General features: G+C 32.2%; 4 protein-coding genes and 1 non-coding gene across 5 annotated transcripts; 2 read left to right on the top strand and 3 right to left on the bottom strand.

Annotated features, from left to right (window-relative positions):
- Nucleotides 1-964: 964 nt before the first annotated feature.
- LOC122581464 (increased DNA methylation 1-like) lies at nucleotides 965-2,806 on the top strand. Its single transcript, XM_043753697.1, has one exon. The coding sequence runs from the start codon at nucleotides 965-967 to the stop codon at nucleotides 2,804-2,806; it is 1,842 nt and encodes a 613-aa protein (XP_043609632.1).
- Nucleotides 2,807-4,053: 1,247 nt separating this feature from the next.
- On the bottom strand, nucleotides 4,054-4,996 carry LOC122581463 (cytosolic sulfotransferase 15-like). The gene is made up of 2 exons (XM_043753695.1): nucleotides 4,204-4,996; nucleotides 4,054-4,100 (listed from the first exon to the last, which is right to left on the bottom strand). The coding sequence occupies exons 1-2, from the start codon at nucleotides 4,994-4,996 to the stop codon at nucleotides 4,054-4,056; spliced, it is 840 nt and encodes a 279-aa protein (XP_043609630.1).
- Nucleotides 4,997-5,715: 719 nt separating this feature from the next.
- TRNAG-GCC lies at nucleotides 5,716-5,786 on the top strand. Its single transcript has one exon. It is a non-coding gene; the product is annotated as a tRNA-Gly (tRNA).
- Nucleotides 5,787-6,411: 625 nt separating this feature from the next.
- LOC122582699 (flavonol sulfotransferase-like) lies at nucleotides 6,412-7,745 on the bottom strand. The gene has a single exon (XM_043755124.1). The coding sequence runs from the start codon at nucleotides 7,667-7,669 to the stop codon at nucleotides 6,644-6,646; it is 1,026 nt and encodes a 341-aa protein (XP_043611059.1). The 5' UTR covers nucleotides 7,670-7,745; the 3' UTR covers nucleotides 6,412-6,643.
- A 6,214-nt stretch (nucleotides 7,746-13,959) lies between these two features.
- On the bottom strand, nucleotides 13,960-15,015 carry LOC122581462 (flavonol sulfotransferase-like). Its single transcript, XM_043753694.1, has one exon. The coding sequence runs from the start codon at nucleotides 15,013-15,015 to the stop codon at nucleotides 13,960-13,962; it is 1,056 nt and encodes a 351-aa protein (XP_043609629.1).
- Nucleotides 15,016-22,328: the final 7,313 nt, after the last annotated feature.

Genomic DNA, 22,328 nt, shown 5'->3' with positions numbered 1-22,328 from the left:
TAACAGTCTTTTAATATATAAAAATTTATTATTATTATCACAAATGGTTTCTTTATTGGATTCAAAAGATGTATTTTATTAAACAATAAATGGTTTTATTAAATTAGGTAAAGATTATCATTTAAAGTTATAATTATTTTTTAATAATATAAGAAGTCTAAAAAGACAGTTTCATTTGAAGGTTATACCACATGTCGTCTCAAAAGTACCTAGATCTTGTTTTAGTAGATTGGTTGATAAGCTTTTTGTCAAACAATTTTATACGTGCATAAGTTATCATAAAATTTAAAGGATGATCTTTCAATAAAGTGAAATACAAGTTTTATATATATATATATATATATATAAAATCCTTTTAATATAAATCAAAATGAGATTAAAATAAATTAAAATATAATTCAAAATAATAAATTATTTATCAAATTAACTAATGATAAGTTGATAACTATAAAAATATAAGGGAAATGCTAAATACAGCCCTTAATATGCATAAAAACTTGTACCTTCCATATTAAAAGTTTGTCCCTTGATTTTCATGGTAAATGTACAAACAATTTATGCACCTTAAACACAGCCTAGGAACTGTATTTAGCAAACCCCAAAATATAATTATATTGGGGATTATTAAAATAAGGCAATAAGAGTTTGACTAAGCATAGACTTCCTTTTTTATACGGGTACTATTTTATGGTATAACTCAACTGATTCAAAGTTTCCATATATTAAATTTAATTTCAACAGCATAATCTAATTAAAATTCTTCGTTAATTCACTTTCCATATATTAAAATTCAGTCTTTATTATACCCCCATTCTTAATCTTTACGTAAAAAGTATTCGATCACATGCGTTCGATTAATCATCAAAAAACCCTAAAACTATTCGCTACTCAAAACCCCAATATTCATTAATTATTTTTTCGATCTTCATTATCGATCTTAATTTGTTTCATTAATTAATCGATAATGGAGTATGTACATTGTGAAGCAGAGTACAACCCAGAATCAATAACGAATTATTATTCATGTGGTGTTCAAATTGGAAGAATAAAAAATCCAGATATTAAAAACATGGTTATTAAAGCCCGAAACCATCTTTCTGCACTTGGTTGGTCTTTCTACTACCCTACGAAAACCCCCGGAAAGCGGGAACTTCGTTACCGCTCTCCGGCTGGTAAGACTTACGTCACGCTTCGGTCAGCATGTCGTGATCTTATTTTTATTGAGGAAAAACCGAAGAAAAAAAATCCGTTTTCTAAAGTTGGTAGGCCTAAGAAAAGGATTTATAGTCATGATCTTGATCCTTTTGAGCGAGAAACGAAATTGGTTAAAAAAGATACAAATATTTTAAGGTTTGATCAAGAAGCCGAAAAAAAGTTTGAAAAAAAAGATCAAGAGTTTAATGAATTCTTTTGGAGTGATAGTTTGCCCGGTTTTGAAAAAAGGGATCAGCAGCCAAAGGGGAAAAAAAGGATTAGAGACATGAAGAGATTAATGGAGGCTGGAAAGCAAAGGAAGAAGCAGTTAAACTCATCATTTGCGCGTCGTAGGTGCGTGCTTTCTTTACTAATCGAAAACAGTATTGTGGCTAGGGGTGCTAATGTTTGTTATCGAAAAAAGGATGGTGAAGTTATTGCGAAAGGCCGGGTTTATGAAGATGGGATACAATGTGATTGTTGTGGGGAGTTTTTTTTGTTAAGTAAATTTGAAGCTCATGCTGGAAGTAGTTATCATAGACCAGCAGCTTTTATGTTTCTTGAAGATGGGAGGTCTCTTTGTGACTGCCAAAATCAATTAAAATTCGATAACGATTATGTTGGAGTTTCTAAATCGCAAGAGTTGTATGAGGATGATCGCGTGTTAAAAGGGGCTAAAACGCCGGAATCAAGTGTGGTGGTTAATAATGATGAATATTGTTGGATATGCAAAGATGGTGGCGACTTGATTTTATGTGATTCGTGTACATCTTCTTTTCATCCAACCTGCTTGGGATTATTGGATGGAATTCCGGATTCAGATTTCTGGTATTGTCCTTTTTGCTCTTGTGGTATTTGTGATCAACGTCGAATTGGTAACTTTACCAATGTGGCTAGCAATGCTCTTAGCCGAATCAAGTGTGGCCAATGTGAGCACAAATTCGACGTTGAATGTATTAGAAACATGGGGGTTTCGATATCTTGTGATTCTATTAATTGGTTTTGTAAGGAGGAATGTGAACGAATATATACAGGTCTGAGGGGTATATTAGGTACTTCAATTCCGTTATCTGTTATTAATAACTTAACTTGGAGATTACTGAAGCTGGATTATGAAAAAGACTTGGATGAATGTAAAGAAACTTACGAGAAACTATATGTCGCATTAGACATAATGCACGAGTGTTTTCAAATCGAAAACCATCCTTTGTCCGAAAATATCATTGAAGATGTGGTTTTTAGTAGATACACAAAGAAGTCAGATTTTACAGGCTTTTTCACCGCAGTTTTGGAAAAAGACCAGAAGATTATTACTGTGGTAAATCTTCGGGTTCATGGGTGTAAAGTTGCGGAGATCCCACTTGTCGCTACAAGATTCAAGTTTCGGAGACAGGGGATGTGCCGGATTTTGATGGAAGAACTCGAAAGGAAATTGGAAGAGTTGGGGATCGAGAGGCTTGTTTTGCCCGCGATACCGGATATGGTTAATACATGGACCGGGTCATTTGGGTTCAATGTGATGACACAAGCTGAATGTATGGAAGTTGCTGATTGCAAGTTTCTTGAATTTCCTGGTTCTATCAAGTGTCATAAGATACTGAAGAAAATGTGAATATGCTTTATATTATTATGCAGTTGTTTTGTAAGGTAAGTGTGACATCTAGACATGTTTGAATTAGCTAATTCATGTAATTCTTTGGATTTTTTTTATTGAATATAGTAAGTTTGGATTTTATGTATCTATTTTGGATGATTGACTATTAAAAAAACAGATACGAGAATTTCTTTGACTAGTCAATTTTGTTAGAATCACTTGGGTTGTGTAATTTCTAACTTTGATGAATCAATGGTAACTGGCATCCGGGGATTCGGCCCATGTATATGAAAACAGAGAAAAAGCTCCTTTTTGAGTTTTGGCAAAATTGGTACTTTTTAATGTTTGTAAACCAAACAGAGAAAAAGTTCCTTTTTGTTTTTCTTTGACTGTGAGCATGTAGGTTGATGGTTGTCGTCCATGGTGATTGAAGATTTCAATGGCAAGATACTCGGTATATGAATAACATTCATTCATTCAATATTTGTATCATTCTCATTTTTTTGGACCACTATGAACAATGGGCCTTAGGCTTGGGCCTTTCCTGCCGGGTCGACACTGCTACTGATATTTGCCACTATAATAATTGTTTTTGTTTTAGAAAGTGAAACTTGAACATAATTCATTACATTTACATATATTTGATCTTTATGATAGTAGTTTGGTCGTAGATGATGCATAGTGTAACAATATCGTCAAAATCTAACATGATTATGTATAAATATTGCTTTTTTTATTTATTTATAATAACATGATTTTAAATCCTAAGTAGTGAAACATGTGTTTTGGTTTATTATTACGAGTATTATAATTTAACAAATTATATTAAAACTACATATAAATAATATAATCAAAATGCTACATAGTCTTAGCTATAATTGGTTTCTTCATAGCCACTTTATCTCTTAAATGAATTTTAAACTTTAACCGAACATTAAACACTATGCTTAGTTTTGGCCATTTTAGGTCCACCCTGAAGAATTTTTCACATCAACCCTCTAGGCTAAAAGAAAATATCTATTCATACAACACGAAAAATATCGATTCGTAAATTTACAACATACAATTGATATATATATATGATATATATATATCATACAAGACTACTGCTTTCGACAAGAAAGTTTTATTCGACGATTAATAAAATCTATGGGCCATGAGATCGAACTTAGGTTGTCTGTATATATGATGTCACGAACATGTACCACTTATAAGGATATCCAAGCCACGAAACTTTTCTTTTGTAATTTGATCCAAATTCTGACTCATTTCGGTTGTGAGATGGTTCCTCCAATCTCCAATTCTTCCTTCCCTAAAGAAAGCATGATTGGGTATGCCTATACTTAAGGTACCAACCTTATTAACCTCACTTAAGTTTTCAAAACTGCATAGGCTCACAATCTCTTCCAACGCACCGTTCGCCTTTTCTTCCTCCGTGAAAGGGTATCCCAAAAACTTTGCCAAACGCTTTACATTTTCCGTAGTGTCTGATTTCATGTCCTCATATGTTAAAAACATGATTCGTGTCGGTTGTTCTATACTGGCCTTGTAGTACCCCTTTACATGATCCCAATAAGGTCCATTTGGTATGACACCTTTCTTAAACATTTCAAACCCTTCCTCTATTGTCAGTGGATCACGTCTCACCTTATTTGCAAAGTGAAACAAGGATACTAACACATCTTTAGGATTTCTAGACATGTAAACTAAACGACAACCGGATTCATGAATAGATTGAGGCAATGAAGTATACGGAATATGAGTAGCAAAGAGACGCGGTGAATGTTCATCAATAACATAGCTAGGACTATTTCTCAAAACTTCACACTCGACGAAAGGCACACAATTATGGGGGTTAGAGTTTTGTAAAGGATGACTTGAAAGAGGCTTGGTTTTGTAGCGATCTCGGTTCACTATAGCAAACACAAGGGCTTTAATCCATGTCGTGCCGGATTTTGGGAGTGTGGCCAAGTATATATCCGTCGACCGAGCTTGGAAAGTTTCTTGAGTAGCCATCACAGTTTCAACCGAGACTACATTCTTTGACTGGTGCCAAAAGCCTTGATACATGTATACGTCTTTAGTCATCCAACCTTTCTCCTTTGGAAACGTTGTGAACGTATCCTTGTATTTATCAAAGAGAAGGGATAGGTTCGCCTCTTCACCATCATCATCTTCGAAACTTGGTTTAGCTACTTGGACAGACATATTGAAGGAGTGTCTGAATAGAACAGAAAATGTCTGTACTCAATTTTCATATTCTCAAGTGTCTCTATATACATATATACAATTTCTATTCTATATTAAATTGATGGTTGGTTAATTTGGTGCACGATTTCTCTAAGTAGTATCTATCGTATCTTTTGAACAAGTTAAACAACTTGGTAATAAAATTATCATTTGTTAATGATGTTCTTTATTAATTGTTTGATCCTATTTTTAGGTGTTAGAAGTTGACTAATCAACAAATACGACTCCTCTCATTTCCAATCGTTTTCAGTACTTCGTTGAGATGATTTCTGCAACTTTCATTAGAGGGGAAGTCATAAAGATCATTAGAATTGTTCTTTAACATTCAAGTGAGATAATTCTTATGCATATCATATTGATATAAACACTTTTTGTATTTATACGCTAAATGTCTTACTTCTTATATGTGTTCGAGCTTTGTGTTTATGCTTCCTTGTTCAAAGCTTTTCAAATGGTTGCATATAATACGTATAAGTTTCATTTTGCGATTTTAGAATTTCTTGCATGTAATGGTTTTCGGGGAGACCATGGCTAATCGGTATATATATATATTATATATTATATGTATGTATTTGTACCTCTATATGGATGGTTTTGATTTAATTGGTTAGATTGTTGAACCAATTGGGAACATAATCCGTATTAATATTAGTTTAACAGTGCAGAAACAACAAGGAGCACCAGTGGTCTAGTGGTAGAATAGTACCCTGCCACGGTACAGACCCGGGTTCGATTCCCGGCTGGTGCAAAGCCATGATGAATATTGCGCTCACTTTTGAGGCTGGTCCCACACAATTATCTTATCTCCAGACGAAATTAGTAGCTCTTCTGACCTCTCTTTTTCTCAGTTATTTAACTTCTTTTATTAGTCTAGCCCACTAGAAATGGGCCGGAATCATTTGTGAAATCCAAGGCCCAAATAAAGTTTCATTTCGAACTTCGATGGATAAAGATTGAAAACAATGCAATTGCGGGTATATGACAAGTATTACCAAAAAGCATATTTATATTATTGTCATGGGAAATATTATACACTGCTTATCAAGTTTTGTTAAAATCGCGATCATGATTGTACAATCATTGAAGCTAATTATGATTAAGATTACGGAGGATAAAAAGTTTTTTGGAACAGCAATTGTATTAAATTGAAAGACTTTCGAAGAATGATCGAAAGACACCAAAAATGTTACATAAAGTATTTAAGGCGTATCTGCCATAGGATTAATATTTAATGAACATGTAGGATCGTGCAGTACAAAAGTCGAATCAATAGTAGAATTGTAAACTTAATTACTTGTAGACCCAATCCTGCAAATGATATTAAACTTCTTCTTACAAATCAAAATATTTGTTGCTACGTCAAACAATTAACTACCTATAACAAACAAAAGTAGTACAAATCATTAATAAATTTATTAAATACAACCATATTTCACATTAAAAAACAAAAGTAGCACAATTATTCAATACAACCATTCTTTCATTTTATATTTTTTAATTATGGAGCTAGAAAAATATATATATGTAGGTGGACTCTTGAATAGTATAAACTGCTTAGTATAAATTAATGGTTGAAACGAGATGCAAGAATGGACACACACCTACTTAAAACGAGATGTCCAAACCTAGAAATTTTTCTTCGGTAATTTGGTCTAAAATCTGGCTCATATCATTTGTGAGATAGTTGCTCCAATCTCCAACTTTCCCCTTTCTAAAAAAGGCATCATTTGGCAAACCGTCACGTTTAATCCCCTGCTGGTTATGCTCCCTTAAATTCTCGAAACTGCATAGACTCACAATCTCTTCCACCACACCTTCGACTTCTTCCTCTTTTGTGAACGGATAACCCAAGAACTCGGCAATACGTTTTACATTACTTATGGTGTCCTTTTGCAAGTTTTCGTATGTTAAAAATAAAATCTTTTCCGGGTGGTCTAAACTAGCCTTATAGTATTCTTTCACATGATCCCAAAAAGGACCGCATGGCGTGAAACCTTTACTAAACAACTCAAACGCTTCTTCGATTGTCATTACACCAAGAGATTTGTCTCTAACTTTGTTTACAAAGTGAAATGTAGAAACCAAAACATCTTTGGGGTTTCTACACATATAAACTAGGCTACACCCGGAATCAAGAACTGACTGAGGCAATGCAAGATAAGACATATGCGTGGCAAAGAGACGAGGTTGAGAATCAACATTATAAGTAGGCTTGTTTCTTAATATTTCATTTTCAATAAAAGGCAAACAATCATGTGGATTAGAGACGAGTAAAGGATTAGAGTTATTTTTGTACTTGGTTCGATTCACTATAGCAAACACGAGGGCCTTGAGCCATGTTGTGCCACATTTTGGTGGTGTAGCCAAGTAGAGATCACTAGGATGAGCTTGGAAAGCATCTTGTGAAGCCAAAACCGTTCCAATTGAGATTACGCCCGACGATGAGTACCAATGGCCTTGATACAAGTTCATACTTTTTGATAGCCAACCTTTTTCCACCTTGGGCAAATCCTTGAACCTATCCTTGTATCTATCGAGAATAAGGGACAAATTCGCTCTTTCTACTTTAGGATCGTCTTCGGTTACAAATGAAAGATCAGGGAAAGCATGTGAAGTTGTAGGGATTGACATTCGGAATATAATGTGATTTATACAATCATGGAATCGATCGGGTATATCGTGGTTTAGGTTATCACATCTTTTTCTCTATATATAGAAGGAGGAAGGTTAGTAGGATTGGCCTTAAATAAAGCACATTTATGAAGGTTTAGTTAATTGGACGGACACAAATATATATGTATTTACAAAAGCCCTCTAGTGAAACACTAAATGCCAGAAAGTATACAAATAAGCACAATTATGATTACAAACACGAAATCATCCAGCATCATATCAAATTATGATCACGATCTTATATACGTACATCTCGTGGTTTGAATTGCAAAAATTGCAAAAAGTTTCAAAATATTTGAGTACCAAAAATTGAAGTTAGACTACCAATTCTTCACCCCGAGATATTTTTATCATGCGTGATGCACGTTTATTATCGTATTTTTTGAACAAGTTAAAGGAAATGGTGGTAGTTATCATTTGTTAATGATGTTGAGATGCCTTTATTTATTGGAGCTATAGGTAGAGATGGCAAGGGGGCGGGGATTGTCGGGGATCTCAATCCTCATCCCTGTACCCGATTTTCATTTGTAATTCTCATCCCCGTCCCCATCTCCGTCGGGGAATGAAATTACATCCCCATACCTGTCCTCATTGGGTATCAGGGATCCCTGTCGGGTATTGGGGATACCTATTTTGAATGAACATGAATTATCTTAATTAAAGATATAGAGTGTATGTAGGAGAATGTGTATTTCGACATTTTCTTTATCTGTATAAACTAATATATATGTTAAGTAAATCATTAATAAAGTATAACACATAAAAAGTATTAAATAAAAGCTTTATTCTTGAAATTGATTTTAGAATTAAAATAAGAACTTAAAGTGATTCTAATAAACTTATATAGTATTTTTAGGATTCGGGTATGGGGATTGGGGATTTACGGTTTCTCATCCCCGTCCCCATCCCAATCGGGGATTAGATTTACATCCCCATACTCGTCCCCATCCCTGGTCAACTCGGGGATTCCTCGATCAAATCGGATGCGGGTATCAGGTTACCCATCGGATACGAATATTTTTACTGTCCTAGCTATAGGTAATGTTTGGTATCATTATTTTTGATAATAAGTTAATATTATACAACTATAATAAATTTATATATAAAATGTATTAATATCACTTTCTCTATTTATTGTTTGATATTATTTTTAGGTGTTAGAATTGAAGTAATTGACTACTCAACCAACTCTAATTTTGATTATTTTAATAAATATATGAAATAATAATCTGTAGAATATCTAATTCATAAGAATTTATAATTTTCAAATGTTCCATTGTAACTAAAACTGCTTGTAATGCCATTTCATTCAATATGTCAAGAGAATCAATGGAGGATAAATGAAAGATTTATGATCTAGTAAAAAGTTTAGATCGGAAAAGAAACCTGACCTAATGGTCCTTTCAATGCAATTAACTATTCTCAAAGGACTATCTATGGCTTATAAATAAAGTAACTTAAAACGAATTGTCATAATGTGTATCAAATTTATTATGTGCGTTGTATGTAATGAAATTTTAAATTTGATGCGTTTTATATATCTGAACAATTAAAAACTTACAAATGACATATTGTATGATTGTCAAATAAAAGCATAAGCTAATTTTGAAAGTTTATTACATATTATATACAAGATTAGAATTGGATATATATTTTAACAATTCGTATAAAGTTGTTTACACGTATTAACTCTATGGAATACGGATAAATGTTGTTAGAATATCACCATGTGCAACTGGATTGGGTTCAAAACCATGACGTAGATCTAGCAAATTTCCTCCCCAATCACGTACCCCACGAGCATTTACAATGAGATATGATAGCAGTAGACCCAGCCGATACCCGCAAAAATGATTTATATTAATATTATGGTTAATAATGATTTTATCATTTATTGTGACTTTTATTAACAAATCTTAATTAACAATTCATAAGCTTTTATTGTGACTTCTTTGATTTTAACCAAAATATAAACACACAATTAGTTGAATTAACCAATCACAAGCAGAGCCAGGAATTTGAATTGAACCAAAATTTTTTATAAATGACTAATGAAAAATATGCATTACAAAATATATACCATCACAATTCTTCCAAAATAACACTTAGATATATGACAAGCTACATAAGTTTACCACATTAGATATCAAACTAACAAAAGTAAACTATCAAACTAACAAAAGTAAACTAATAAAAGTGGTTTTGTCAATTCAGAATCCTTCAAACTAACAAAAATGGTTCCCAATTATCAAAATCAATCTTCAAAATTCATCAGCTACTTCTTTACTTCATTGCCTAATTATGAATGCTTGTTTTAGGTTGAGCTATAGAAGATTCTTCCATAAGGTTTTCAACATTGGGTGGAGGTTAGGGTTCGGGTTCTTGTTTGAGGTACGAGTTCGGATTGGTTTTCATGAACAACGTCTTGTTTTCATTTGGAAAAAAAAAATCGATAGTTCTTTTTTGCATCATGATTTAACCTGAAATCATTATTGTAAAGCACTAATTAACAAGAATAATCAAGAACTCTTAAAAATAACTAAATAAAAAGTCAATAAGAATACTAATAATAACCAAAAATGTTGCTAAGTCGTGAGACTGTAACTAACTTGAATAATCTATTATCTATAGAGCTTTTAAAACTATTTGTTTTTATGTATTGCTAGTAATATGTGATCCTAATTCGGTGTGTGTCCCAAATATTAATGTTATACTGTATTAAAAATAAACTCAATTAAATAAATGAATAATACAAGTAATGCAAATACAAGAAAAACATGATCAAGTCATCAAGCATCATTGCATCAGGAGGTTAATTTACCAAATTTCAAGATAATTTTAACAAATAGACAGAGTAAAATACTAGAATGTAAGATGATATCATTGGAAATTCGGTATTCATTCTTGTAAACGGTCGCAATCACTCATCAGTCCACGAATAAGGTTCCCTTCTTTTATTCAAGATAGTTTTTATTCAATTAGGGCGAATGGCTCCCCTCTTCTTATGCAGTTAGCTCGACTCCAGGTATAGCTCTTAGCTTTCATCGTGAGTAAGAGAGGCTGATTCAACTCAAGCAGCTTGCACATTCTTGTCTTGTGTTGTGTGTTATCACTTACTTTCAAATTGTGGTGAATTATTTGGAATTAAGAATTGAATTGAACAATCGAACGGAGGCCGAATTGCTCAATCGCCGTTATTCACTTTTACCCTTTTTTTACTTTACCTTTCTATTAGAGATAAGATTGTTTAATACGAGTAATAGATATTTATATTTACTACATAAATATTGGACGGTTAGTAATTGGGAGAGACCCATATGTATATAACAATTCGTCTTTGGTTTTGGGCTATTAAAAGACAGAGCTTATTGGGCCAATTGGTGGTGACCAAGCACCCCTCGGTCACCCCACTCCCTCCGCCTCTGATCACAGCCTTTGAATTACATGCATTCACCCACGTAAATGATGTTAACTAAATAATACATATTTTATGTTTAGCAAGGTTATTTGCTAGCTTATACTTTTGTATATATTTTGATTCTTATTTGTATTTTTAGTTATTTAGTTGCATAAATAACTTTGTAGGTCCATTGGGTGGTTTGAGTGCTTATAGTAAACTTTGGCCCCGCATTGTGAAGATACAATTGTTATGTTGAAACGGTTGTGTCATTAAATTATATCTGCGTTTATTTTTAATCACCTGAATAATAATCATTTAGTCATGGATAAGTTTGTTACAAAGTTGATTATATCAAAGGTAATACCACAAAAAAAGATTTCATTATATTATTTGAAAACCCAAAAAGAAAAAAAATACACAGAAAGCCAAAAATCAACCTATAATATAAAACTTGAACATAATACAATGTAACAAAATTCGAATAGTAATAATGGACGAATAGTAACTTGCCACATGAACAAATTACTATTTGTAACATATATTCTCTTAGATAAGTATATACTCAGTAATATAATGGAGCTTTTTAGGAGTTTAATGTTAAGACAAATAAAGTAATGGCTTAAGCTAATAGAGTATTCAAGATTTCAAGTAAACGGAGATATTTAGTTTTAGTTGACTTTTTGACCGAGCCCACCCCACACAACCACTTCTCCATTTCAATATGAAAAATGATATATTTTTTTTTAAATATTAACCTAAAAATTAATTTTTTTTCTAATCTTGTCCTCTGATTTTTTCAGACATAATTATTTCAACTATTTAGTTAGAAAATTAATAATTTCCATCTATTGTTGTTGGTCAAATTGGATGATAAATATGACCCGCCAATTAAAGCCACTAGCCACTATAGCCCAGTAGCCCACTAGTGCCACTACCAGCTACCACTACTCTCATTTTGTTATTCAATCACTATATGTTTTTCTTTTGTCGGCTGTAAGCCTGTAACAAACAAGAATGCCACATAATTTATTTAATTTATGGGAGGATTGGGAATTGGGTCACTTTTGCCAAGCCCAGAAGCCGAAATAGCCCATTTAAGGGAGTTCTAGGCGAAAGCCCGAAAGCAATACCAAGGCCCATATTTTTTTGTTTTTGGGCAGCGTTCAGGCACATAGAGGTGTCAAAACTAGTTAACCGGTTTCAGTTATTTAATTTAATAACCGTATTCGGTTTTTTTTTTTTTTTTTAAATTAACCGGTTCCGGTTAACCAGTACCGGTTAATAACCGGTTAATCCATGAAAAATATCAAACTGATGGAACCGATTTCGGTTTATAAAAACCGGTTAACCGAAATGGTTAACCTATTCCAATTAACCGATATTCTTGAACAAACAGAAACTTGCAGTAGCTTTTGGCTATGTTAAACCTGCATATTTAAGCATCAACCACACATAAAACTAGCATATTCCAAAACTAATTAAGCAAAACAGAACCAGAAACTAACATAACAGAACTAGAAAACAGAACAGAAACCGAAACAGGAACACAAACAGAACAGAACAAAACCAAACAGAACAGAACACAAACAGAACCACAACATTAAGCAGAACCAGAAAATTAAACAGAAACCGAAACAGAACAGAACTGAACTGAACAGAACAGAAAACAGGAACAGTTTAAAGCCAACATTAATCGGAGGTAAGTATACTGATCGATCGGTGGGACTGGGAGCCTGGGAGGTAAGTCTAAATATGAAGTATATATTATAAAATAAATATAATTTGTGTACCCCATAACCGGTTAACCGGTTTAATCCCAAAAAATTAATCGGTTTGTGGTTAACCGATTATTAATTGGTTATTGATTTCGAAAGTCCTAATCGACTAATAACTGGCGGTTTTTAAAAACCTATAATCGATTAGTATGATATCGATTACTAACTGGTTACGGTTATAGGTTAATTTTCGAATCGGTTCGGTTAACCGGTTTTTCCGTGCACCTCTACACGCACACAACGAAATGAACCCTCACATTTTATTTGAGCTGCTATTTTTTGGGGGTTTGAGATAAGGCCATAAAGATTAAAATTTTGTTATGAGTATTTAAAAAATTTCATGGACTTTTAAGTTCTTTTTATCTATCTATACTTTTTTATAAAACTTTTTACTAATTTAAACATTTCTACATAATATACCTATAATACTCTTAAATATCAACTACTCATTTTCTTCTCTTTTCTCAAATCTCAACATTTATTCTCTCCTCCATAAATCATTTTATTTCTCTAATTCATTCAAAATCGTTTATCACAAAAACCGTTATCGATAAATTATAAAAATTGCATATATGTTCTTAAATTTTCATTCTCTTTCATTATAGATGTCATTTGATATACTTTCGACGAATTTTCAAATCCGAGGTCAGAGTCCGTATGGTTAAAGCATTTGACTATCACACTATCTCATCGCCACAACGCGCAAACACTTTCCCTTTGTATATTTTTAAATTTTCCTTCAATTGATTGTTAATTTTTATTTTTTTTTCTTTTGGGTACCTAAATTTTTTTTGGTCCAAACTCGTCTTCAATTCTTAATTTTCCACCAAAAGTACATGTAACTATGCATATATAATAATTATATCGTCAAAAACTGAATATATCAAACAATGTCTTGTGCTACCTTCTTTTTAGTTTTTACTCATACAATCATTAATAGCAAACGTCTTATTTAAATACAAAACACTAAAAAAAATAATTTTAACTAAAATAAAATACAATAATTTTATTAGAAAATGTAACAACTATTATTTAGCTATAAAAGTTAGTCAGTTAAGCATATGCTAATGACATTAATTACGACTAAAAGTAGATATATTCAAGCCATGAAATTTTTGTTCAGTGATATAATCTATAGTTTGGCTCATTTCATTAGTAAAATGATTAGTCCAATCTCCAACTTTACCTTCCCTAAAGAAAGCATCATTAGGAATACCCTCACGTAAATCCCCACTCTTATTAACTTCACGTAAGTGTTCAAAACTACATAATCCTATAACTTTTTGCACCTCATCTTCAGCCTCTTCCTCCTCGGTGAAGGGGAAGCCTAAGAATTCAGCAAGTCGTTTCACATTATTCGCGGTATCCTTTCTCAAGGCCTCGTATGTCAAAAACAGAACATTTTTCGGGTGTTCTAAACTGACCTTATAGTACCCTTTCACATGGTCCCAATAAGGCCCCGTTGGCATCACGCCTTTACTAAATAGCTCAAACGTATCGTTGAATGTCATTGGACTACACGATGATTCATCTCTTAGCTTGTTTGCAAAGTGAAACATAGAGACCAAAACATCTTTTGGATTTCTACATAAATAAATAATGTTACAACCACAATCAATTATCGATTTGGGTAATGAAGTGTAAGGTATGTGGGTAGCAAAGAGACGCGGTGAATCTGAATCAACATTATATGTTGGCGTGTTTTTAAAAACTTCGGTTTCTATGAAAGGCAAGCAATCATGGGGGCTAGAGTGAAGCAAAGGGTGAGCCGAAAAAGAGTTATTGTTTTTGTATCGGTTTCTATTCACTATAGCAAACACGAGTGCCTTAAGCCATGTCGTGCCTGATTTAGGTAGCGTGGCCAAGTAGACATCGCTTGGATGAGCTTTGAACGTTTCTTGTAACGCCATCACGGTTTCAACCGAGATTCTACGCATGGATTGATGCCAAAAACCTTGGTACATGTATAAATTCTCGGTTATCCAACCTTTTTCCTTTGGAAGTGTAATGAGTCTATCCTTGTATCTATCGAAAACAAGGGTCATATTTGCCCTTTCTTGTTTACCTTCATCACTATTTTTAGTGATAGAAGAAAAAGGGAAAGCATGAGGAGGCATAGACATCGACATCGACATAATTTGAAGGTTTATTTGATCACTTGCTTTACTTAAAGTTATATACTTTAAAGGGAACCAACAAATCTTATGAAATCAGAGGGAACGGTTTTATGTGACCATATTGTACGACTCAAGAAACCTTGAAATTGGTCAACATCTATTTACTTTCTTACCTTAAGAAGAACGACACGTGTTCCATAAATTTGTTGTTGTAAAAATTAGTTAAAAAATAAGAGAAATGCTAAGGGCTGTATTTAACGTGCATAAAAAAACTTGTACTTTCTATATTAAAAGTCCGCCCCCTGATTTTCATGGTAAATATACAAATAATTTATGCACCTTAAATACAGCCCTAAGGGCTGCATTTAGCAAACCCCAAAAAATAAATAATGCATACAATACGTAATTTGTTGTTGTAAAAAATAGTTACATCATAAATGAATATATTTTAATACTAATTATTTTTTTTTATATAATCTACCTAACCAATAGGCCTAAGTATGTGAAAAGAGAGGTAAACACAAAGCAAAATCAATGGTGATTATTAAGAAAATAAAAATATGTAAGACATGTGTCAACAAATAAATATAGTCAGCATGTTATTAGTCATATTTTTTAAGAATATATATCATTACTCCTTTCTAAATTATACAAACATGCAACAACAAATAAATCCAAGAATAAATATATAAAATATACTTTATAAATTAAACATCAAGATGAGTTTCAGTTTCAATGCATAAAACAAAGGGCTAAGTACGCCGGAATGTAGTTAACTAATCCTAAAAAGTTATTGTGTGCACGAACTCTAGGTCGGCTTTATTGTATTCAGGAAACTTGTTCAAGAGTCCCATAGTAAACAAAAGTTACCGGGTAATAATTTAACCGGTCACCACTTTCACGTTAACTACTTACGTGACATGCACACAATAACTTTTTGGAATTAGTTTATGCACATAATAAAAAAAATATATGAAAATAAACAAGTTTTATTTGAAGTAGCCGGTCCCACATCCGTTTTATGTTCACAATAAACATAATTTCAAGTTTCCTGGATACAATAAAGTCGACCTAAAATTCGTGCACACAATAACTTTTGGTGATTAGTTGACTGCATCCAGGCGCACTTAGCCTAAAAGAAACTGAAAGTGTTAACTTTTAAGAAATGAATAATTTATTTAAACCTGATTAGTAAGAAAATGGATTTTTTTATTTAATATTAAATGATATGAATAAACACAACTCAAACTAAGTAAAAACATATCTAAAAACATATCCAAACTAGAAAATTAAATAACTTTTAATTTTAATATAGTTTTTATTAGATATATTTTTAATATTTGTTAAATACATGACAACAATATAAATTTTTATATTACATAATTTTTATTTAAATTAATATTTAGAAATTAAAAAATTAATGAAAAAATGATAAATCATACAAAACTTATGATGTCAATCAAATAAAAACATATCTTCACTTAGTTATATAAAGACTTCATAATCACGTTGTCAAAATTTTGTTATTATAAAAAGAGACGTTTCATTGTCAGTGCACAATATCTACGATATATCTCAAATTAATCCGTCTAACATGGATGTCTAAAGTCGAAACTTAAAGGTCTCAATCAAGATTGGCGAGTAGGCAAGGTTGTTTTATATGGTTATTAAACTAACGTATAGTAGTACGACACCATTTGGTCAATGTAACAAATTTATCTTGAAAAGAGGTCCAGGTATATAACTAAAGATTGCTTAAGGTTCAGTGATCCTCTATGATTTTGTGGGATATGATGCTTTATGATGAGATTTTTGTGATTCCCAATGAGAATGGTTAATGAGATGTAAATAATATGAAACATTTGAAACAATGGTGACTCGAAAGATTTATAGAACGAGGGCAACAAAATATTTTGTAAAACTTGTATGTCAGTGTTTTTCAAGCAAATACAAATAAAAAAAAGTTTTATTAACGACGAACTCTGAGGTGTTTATTATTGTGATTAAAAAAAGATTTTGTATTTTCAAAATAAATTATGAGTTTTCAAAACTGCGTTTTGAAAAGTCAGGTGGGATTTCAAAATTGTGTTTTCATAGAAGGTAATCACTTTTTTACAAAAACAATTTTTTTGGTTATTTGCGTTTTACGAACGTAATAATCAGATAATCACTTCAAAACGCATTTCCAAACACACTCTAAGACTTTTTGTCGCATTCAAAATTTCTATATTTTTGTGCTATGATATATTTAACAAACTTTTAACGGGCCTGAATGTTATGCTGCGTCACTGTGATGGTTAATTGTACGATCCGATATTTTTTGAAAATCGATTCTCGATTAACTATTCAAATAAAAAATAAATTATATTTTACTGTTATGAAGTTCAAAAAATAATTTTAATATATAAAACACTATTTTAAGCATGAACTTCAAGGAGTTATCAATTTCCTTGAAAAAAACATATTATTTAAATTTTACAAAGTTGTTAGTAAGTACTAACACTAGAATATTATATGGGATTACGAAGATGGAAAGAAAAAAATGTTAATGCGGCTTTTTCATGGCGATGAGATTAAATGGTTGGAGAAATTGACGATGTGTATATTTTTAACTTATTGAGAAAATAATAGAGAGGAAATAATTTGTAACAGTTTTATGCAATTCTATGAAAAAATGATAATTGTACCACAAATATTGACATATTATTAAAACAAAATAACCTTTACAATACATTGTATAAGGCTATAAAGCATGAATGTATTAAACAAATCGAAAGTCATTATATGTAGTGGCGTTTCCACCTCACTGGTAGGGTGGTCAATTGACCCTATTTGGAAACTAAAAATTTATGCACAATCCATTACATATAGAACCCCCCTTAAATTTTATCATGGAACCTCCTTAAACTTCGTTCATGCATTTGACATAGTAAAAAGTTTCATGTTTAACTTGTTCAGGGGTGCAACTATATAGGGGCAGGGAGGGGCGCCCGAATTCTCAATTTATTTATTTTTTTGCGATGTAAGGGTATATGGTTTTGTGTAGAAAAATTTTGATATACTCGGTTTTGATCTCTCATTTTATAAAAAAAATAGTGTTAGGGAAAAAAAATTTAAATCCCGACCCCCACTGAAAATTTTCAAGCTTCGCCACTGAACTTATTGTTGTAGGCTTGTAGCCCATGTATTTGAATGTTTAGTCCTATTTTTGGAATTCATTATTTTATTCGTTGTCGTAAAGTTTTTTTTAGTAATTTTAGGATGAGGATTCCCTCAAGTTAAGAAACTAATTTGAGTCAAATTAGAATAGCTTTAACCCTTAGATTAAAATCAAAGGCCAAAATTCAATTATTATTTTTAAATCTTGGCACTTGATTAAAATCAAATGCCATGAATTTTCTAACTTGACCTCTCATGTTGTTTTCAACTTGAGGGAATGTCCATCCTAATTTCAAGGTTGTATGCTTGTATTTTGCAAACTATTATTATTATAAAGAAAATTACACTTTTGGTATCTCAAGTTGACAGCTTTTACACTTTTAGTCTCTGTAACAACCAAACTCATTTTTGTAATAGTTAAAAAGATATAAGAAAATTGTTTTTTTTAAAAGATGCGCCGCATGTTTTTTATACATGCGCCGCATTTTTCATCAGACATAAAATATGCGCCGCATGTACAAAAAAACATGTGCCGCATATTTGTACCTGACAGAAACAAACTCAATTTTGACCACTTAACTCGACTTGCAACCCATTCCAACTCGAATCCAAACTTCATAACACTACATTACAGATTTCAAACAAGTATTTGACACGACCTATTATACTTAAATCCATAGTTTGACCAAAAGCACCAAAGTACAACAAAACGGGTCATTAACCAACTATTAACCTAATTTACTTCATCATGACAACAATATGAAATCCAATGACCCAAACTATGACATATTTGCAGAAATTACAACCCAAGAAAACATATTTATCCAAAAAAGACTTATATCAAGAGCCAAAATATCTACCAAGATTACCCAAATTGCCAACCTTCAAGATGGCCAAAACCTTCAAATCTAACTTCACTCGATCAATTCCTTGTTCTTGCTACTACCAACTCCTATAAAAGGGTTACACAACTAAAACATAAGCAACGCTTAGTGAATGCATATACATATAATCATAATCAAGTTACCATAGCAATGTGCATCAAGCACCACATATAGCATTATAGCCTATCAAATGATAGCCATTTCATTTATATCAATCACAAACATAGAATTCATTACAATTCATTTTCAACATGGCCATGAACAATTTGGCTAGTACGAATTTACCCACCTACTAGTTCTTACAAACAATTTGGCTAGTAGGAATTTACCCACTTACTAGCTCTTACATCCAAATTGGCTAGTAGGAATTTACCCACCTACTAACTCTTACAATCAACAAACAAATGGGTCATAGGAATTTACCCACCTATGACCTCTATTAACAAGAACATGGTTATATGCATATACACTCACCTTAAATTTGGCTATTAGATACTATGGCTAAAGGCTCAACTAGATGATCTTCACCACCTATACATAATATATATATATATATATATATATATATATATATATATATATTTATATAGGATAGAGATCAAATGAGAAGGTACCTTAAAGAGAGAAGGGAGAGAATGTTCATTTTTTATTATTTTTAATTTGTTTTCTTGACTTTTATTCTTTTTTCACATTTTTTATTCTCTCTTTAATTAACTTATTCCATATAAAAATTTTAAAAAAGTTTTAATTTTTTTTTCCAAAGGGCATAGCCCGTAAGCTATAGGTGAAGCCTTTCGGCTTATGCCGAAGCCATAATAGTTAAGGGCGAAGCCCATTAGGTAGATCACCCCATCACCGATCACCCCCTATGACCTATCACCTTCTATGACCTATCACTCCTACTAGCTACCCCTTATTAATATCCTTAAGGGCGAAGCCCGTTCCGTACCCTTACATGTATAACTCACTAGCTCGGGTTAGAAATTTTTTTTTTTTATTTATTTTTTAAAATTTTTTTATTGATTGAATTAAAGTCAAAAAAAGAATAAAAGTCAAAAAAACAAGCTAAAAAAATAAAAAAACGAACCTTCTCTCCTTAAGAACCTTCTCTCTGGATCTCTACCCTAAAACGAATCTTCTCTCCCTTCTCTCCTTAAGAACCTTCTCTCTGGATCTCTACCCTATATATATATAGCTTGTTTTTTTGACTTTTATTCTTTTTTTGACTTTAATTCAATCAATAAAAAAATTTTAAAAAATAAATAAAAATAAAAAATTTCTAACCCGAGCTAGTGAGTTATACATGTAAGGGTACGGAACGGGCTTCGCCCTTAAAGATATTAATAAGGGGTAGCTAGTAGGAGTGATAGGTCATAGAAGGTGATAGGTCATAGGGGGTGATCGGTGATGGGGTGATCTACCTAATGGGCTTCGCCCTTAGCTATTATGGCTCCGCCATAAGCCGAAAGGCTTCGCCTATAGCTTACGGGCTATGCCCTTTGAAAAAAAAAATTAAAACTTTTTTAAAATTTTTATATGGAATAAGTTAATTAAAGAGAGAATAAAAAATGTGAAAAAAAGAATAAAAGTCAAGAAAACAAGTTAAAAATAATAAAAAATGAACCTTCTCTCCCTCCTCTCTTTAAGGTACGTTCTCAATTGATCTCTATCCTATATAAATATATATATATATATATATATATATATTGTATTATGTATAGGTGGTGAAGATCATCTAGTTGAGCCTTTAGCCATAGTATCTAATAGCCAAATTTACTTTGAGTTTCATTACAAAAACTCAATTGCATTTACCCAAAGCTTTTCCTTTTAAAATTTCATTAGGGTTCATCATCAAAATCCCCAAAATACCAATTTCCCAATTCCAACTAAGAACCCTAGTTTCAATATCCAAAACCCTAAATTTAGAAATTGAAGAATGGAGGAATTCTTACCTCAAGAACAATCACAATTAAATTTCTAGATTTTTCTCCTTTTCTCCTTGCTAAATTTGGCCTCCCCCAATTCAATACAAACCCTCACCTTGCTAATTATTAGAAAGATTTAGATAATTGGATTTGGGAGGGATTGAATTGCATGAAAATTTTGATAGAGTAGAAGAAGTGGAAGGATTGGGAATTGAAAGAATAAGTGTTAGTGAAATTGTGAATCATCAAGTTTGAAATGGTTGTGCATTCTCCCTTAATGCCATGTTCCATTTTAATTTTTGTGCGTATAATACCCGCTAGCCACTAAAGTTCCAACTAAATTAACCCCTTATCTCAAAACAAAATACTAGGAAATTAATTTAATGTCAAAACTATGAAAAGGGTTAATTTTCTATTACCTTAAAATATTGGGGTGTTACAGTCTCTAACTTAAAAAATTGCAGTTTTTATACCTAAAGTTTTGTGTTTTTTTCGGTTTTGGTACCACGTTCATACGACGTTAATTTTTGTCATTAACTCCCTCACGTGACAAACACGTGAGGGGTATTTTAGTCTTTTGACCCAACTCTTTTTGAGAAAATTACACTTTTGATACCTTAAGTAGTCAATTTTTTTCACTTTTGGTATCTCAACTAGACAACATATTTTTATTACACTCTCCAATTTTCATCACACACATTAACATCTATCAAAAAACACACACTCAAAAATCAACACACATTGCGATCATCCATATATCCATGTATACCTATATCTCTATACCATACCAAATCTAATACATAAACATGCGTAAATAAATTCAAATCTCTTATATGAATCATATACCACCAGAAAGGGTTTCCGACTATCTTCCGCCCCACCAGGCACCACGCCTCCACCTTAACTACAGATTCCGATCTAATCTCGTTTGTAGCAAATATATTCATCTGTAACAGATTCCGTTCAGATCTCGTTTGTAGCACATTCCGATTAAGTTTCGTTTGTAGCATATTCCGATCGAAGAATAGCGTAATTTAGGGGTGAGAGGGTTTTCAATAATATGAATAAAAGGGATCGATGGTGGGTGCGTATTCCGGCGACATGAGTTTTTTCTGGCCATCGATCCAACAATACATTCAGTTCCTCCACTATCACCCGTAATTACACCAACAACATATAATATTTCAAGAATGGATACACACCATTTGGTTTTTTTTAAGAGCCGTAAACAAAAAATAAAAAAATCGTGTTGTTTGATAGATGCTAATATGTGAGATGGAAATTGGAGAGTGTAATAAAAATATGTTTGTCAAAAGTGAAAAAAGGGACAACTTGAGGTACCAAAAGTGAAAAAATT

Source organism: Erigeron canadensis, chromosome 9 (assembly GCF_010389155.1).
Source record: "Erigeron canadensis isolate Cc75 chromosome 9, C_canadensis_v1, whole genome shotgun sequence".
Lineage (NCBI taxonomy): Eukaryota > Viridiplantae > Streptophyta > Magnoliopsida > Asterales > Asteraceae > Erigeron > Erigeron canadensis.
Note: the sequence above shows the minus strand (reverse complement) of the source record. Positions and strands in the feature narration are given on the sequence as shown.